This window comes from Myotis brandtii, unplaced genomic scaffold (genome assembly GCF_000412655.1).
Source record: "Myotis brandtii unplaced genomic scaffold, ASM41265v1 scaffold126, whole genome shotgun sequence".
NCBI lineage: Eukaryota > Metazoa > Chordata > Mammalia > Chiroptera > Vespertilionidae > Myotis > Myotis brandtii.
This window is the reverse complement of record NW_005354425.1, coordinates 435,564-438,581: the sequence shown is the minus strand read 5'-3', so window position 1 is coordinate 438,581 and position 3,018 is coordinate 435,564. Positions and strand designations below refer to the sequence as shown.

At 44.2% G+C, this 3,018-nt stretch overlaps 1 protein-coding gene across 1 annotated transcript in view; it reads left to right on the top strand.

Annotated features, from left to right (window-relative positions):
• SLC25A5 (solute carrier family 25 (mitochondrial carrier; adenine nucleotide translocator), member 5) overlaps window positions 1-1,945 on the top strand; it is a 2,761-nt gene extending 816 nt beyond the window's left edge. The window contains 3 exon segments of the mRNA XM_005859445.2: window positions 464-947; window positions 1,167-1,307; window positions 1,669-1,945. Coding sequence (XP_005859507.1) covers window positions 464-947; window positions 1,167-1,307; window positions 1,669-1,826 — 783 coding nt within the window. The 3' untranslated portion in view covers window positions 1,827-1,945.
• The last annotated feature ends 1,073 nt before the right edge of the window (window positions 1,946-3,018 follow it).

Genomic DNA, 3,018 nt, shown 5'->3' with positions numbered 1-3,018 from the left:
CCGCCGGCGCCGCGCGCTTGCACGTTCCAACTCTAGATGGCGCACTCGGACGGGCGAAGTGGCCTGGTGGCCCGCGGGTCACCTCTAGGAGACAAGTAGGGTCTGAACAGAGCGGGAGGGAAGCAGCTCTGGAGAACTGAGGCGTAGGCCCTGGTCACCAAGGTGACCGCACCCTACCTGGGACTCACCTTAATGCCTCTGAACTTGGGCCTGACCTTTCTCCTAGGTCTAAAGGGCACCGGTCCGCGTGAGCGTGCCTGCTCCCCACCCAAAGGGGTGGAGGCTTAATGTCTCTAATGATGCAGATCACCTCTTCCACCTGTGACAGCTGTGATACAGAAGACTAGATGGGGGAGGGGGGCGGGGAGCTAATCTTAAATCGCTTTGATTGAGATGAGATATTCTCTTCCCTTTTCCTTTCATGGTTGTAACTCTCCCTGTTGGTCTCCTTCTTGTCTCTCAGGTGCAGCATGCCAGCAAGCAAATCACTGCAGATAAGCAATACAAGGGCATTATAGACTGTGTGGTTCGTATCCCCAAGGAGCAGGGAGTCCTGTCCTTCTGGCGTGGGAACCTGGCCAATGTCATCAGATACTTCCCTACCCAGGCTCTCAACTTTGCCTTCTAAGATAAATACAAGCAGATCTTCCTGGGTGGTGTGGAAAAAGCCCAGTTTTGGCGATACTTTGCAGGGAATCTGGCATCAGGTGGTGCTGCTGGGGCCACCTCCTTGTGTTTTGTGTATCCTCTTGATTTTGCCCGTACCCGTCTAGCAGCTGATGTGGGCAAAGCCGGAGCTGAAAGGGAATTCAAAGGCCTCGGTGACTGCCTGGTTAAGATCTACAAATCTGATGGGCTTAGAGGCCTATACCAAGGCTTTAATGTGTCGGTACAGGGTATTATCATCTACCGAGCTGCCTACTTCGGTGTCTATGACACTGCAAAGGGTAAGTTTTTTATATGCTTTTAATTGTGTTCTTATGAGACAGTGTGGAAGGTTACTATCCTAATTTTCCAAGAGTCAGAGATTTTTTTTTTCTTGTAATTGCTGAAGGTAGCTAAGGTCATCCAGTACAACCCTTGTGACCAGATGAGATGTTAGGGGGATGTGGAAAACAAGTCTGTAAAACTGCTTTCTAGTAAAGGTGCCTCTTTCTTATTCTCAGGAATGCTTCCAGATCCCAAGAATACTCATATCTTCATCAGCTGGATGATCGCACAGTCCGTCACAGCAGTGGCTGGGTTGACTTCCTATCCATTTGACACTGTTCGTCGCCGCATGATGATGCAGTCAGGGCGCAAAGGATGTAAGTTCTCCTTGAGCAAAAGATGAAGACATGGGCATGGGGTTGATAGTCTGTTCAGATCAGGGGATGGGGTTGGTAGTATCTACCACATAGTTGCCTTTGAGCCAGGCCCTTTGGATGCCTATGAATGAGGCTGCTTAAATGGTATTAGAGGTTAAGTCCAATGGGTAGTCTACATATGACTGTTCTCTAGTCATAGCATTAATATTTCAGCATTTCAGTTAATATTTCATTCACTAACCTGTTAATGTTGGGATTTAAGAAACTGTTAGCTCTTAGAGATGGGGCTCTGGTTTGGTTCAGTAAATCCTAGGACTTTTCATCAGCCTTTTGTCACTAACTCTGTCTTTCTTCTTTGCAGCTGATATCATGTACACAGGCACACTCGACTGCTGGAGGAAGATTGCTCGTGATGAAGGAGGCAAAGCTTTTTTCAAGGGTGCATGGTCCAATGTTCTCAGAGGCATGGGTGGTGCTTTTGTGCTTGTCTTGTATGATGAAATCAAGAAGTTCACATAAATTATTTCCTAGTCTTCCCTCCCCCAGCCCCCGTGAACAGGCATATTGTATTATGTAACATATCTTGAGCATTCTTGACAGACTTGGTTGTCTGTTTTATCAGTGGCAACTATTTACTGGTTGAAGGAAGCAATAATATTCATCTACCAGTTTTCTCTTAAAGCCATTTCCATGATGATGATGAGACTCAATTATATTTTTTATTTCAGTCACTCCTGATAAACAACAAATTTGAAGAAATAAAAAATATCTGAAGTATAATTTTGTTTGTGGTTTATTTGCCTGTAAAAATGTCTTGTTTAATTTAGTGAGTGCTACACTTGAGTAAATGCTGCATGTTTAATAAATACTGCTGTGTCTCCTGAGACATGAAGAGCTTTCTTTTTAAAACCAACCTTCAGCCTTCGCTTACCAAAGTAGCTTGGCTGTGTGACTTGTCAACATTCCCAGTACATTAGCAAAATGAAATTCAGGCCCACTGTATCCAGAAACCACTGGTACGTGGCCTGTGGAAGGTCATAGCTGAACGAGCTTTCTCCAAGAAGTAAAATGTATCCACCTTACCTAGCCCTATGGTTACTAATCAAGAAATATAAGCTGAAATGTTCACTTCTTAAGGTGGCTTTCTGTGAATTTCCTCACTCAAAAAGAGTTGTAAAATATATAGTAATAGCAATTTTCATCCAGTTGCCTTCCCTCATCTATCTTCACCTGGATCAAGCCATTTTAATCCCATTCAAAGCAAAGGATTAGAGCTGGCACAGTTAAGCGGTGCTGAGATTGCAGTGCTGTTCAAGATTACAGGGAGATCTAGACAACTGCCATGACCTCAAAACTCATTTTACAGAGAGGAAATGTATCTGTATTTTGTTTAACGTGCTAATATTAATAAGCCCAGTCAATGAAGGACATTTAAGTTTCTTATGGATAAACCCTTATTTAGGATCCACATGAGAATGTTTGCAATTTCTGTAGTTCTTGAGCCTCAGGAAGCCAGTAACAAGATTTATGAATAAGGCACCATGGTTACCAAGCCACAGCATTAATAGTGGAAAGTGATAGGTGATTCCTGAGGAGTATCACACATGCTGGCAAGTTTCAGTGCTGGTCACGGGATCTGCATGGCATGCCTTAATGCCCAGAGGACCCTAGATGTTTCAGTCACTTGAAAAGTGTAACTTAGTTAAGAACT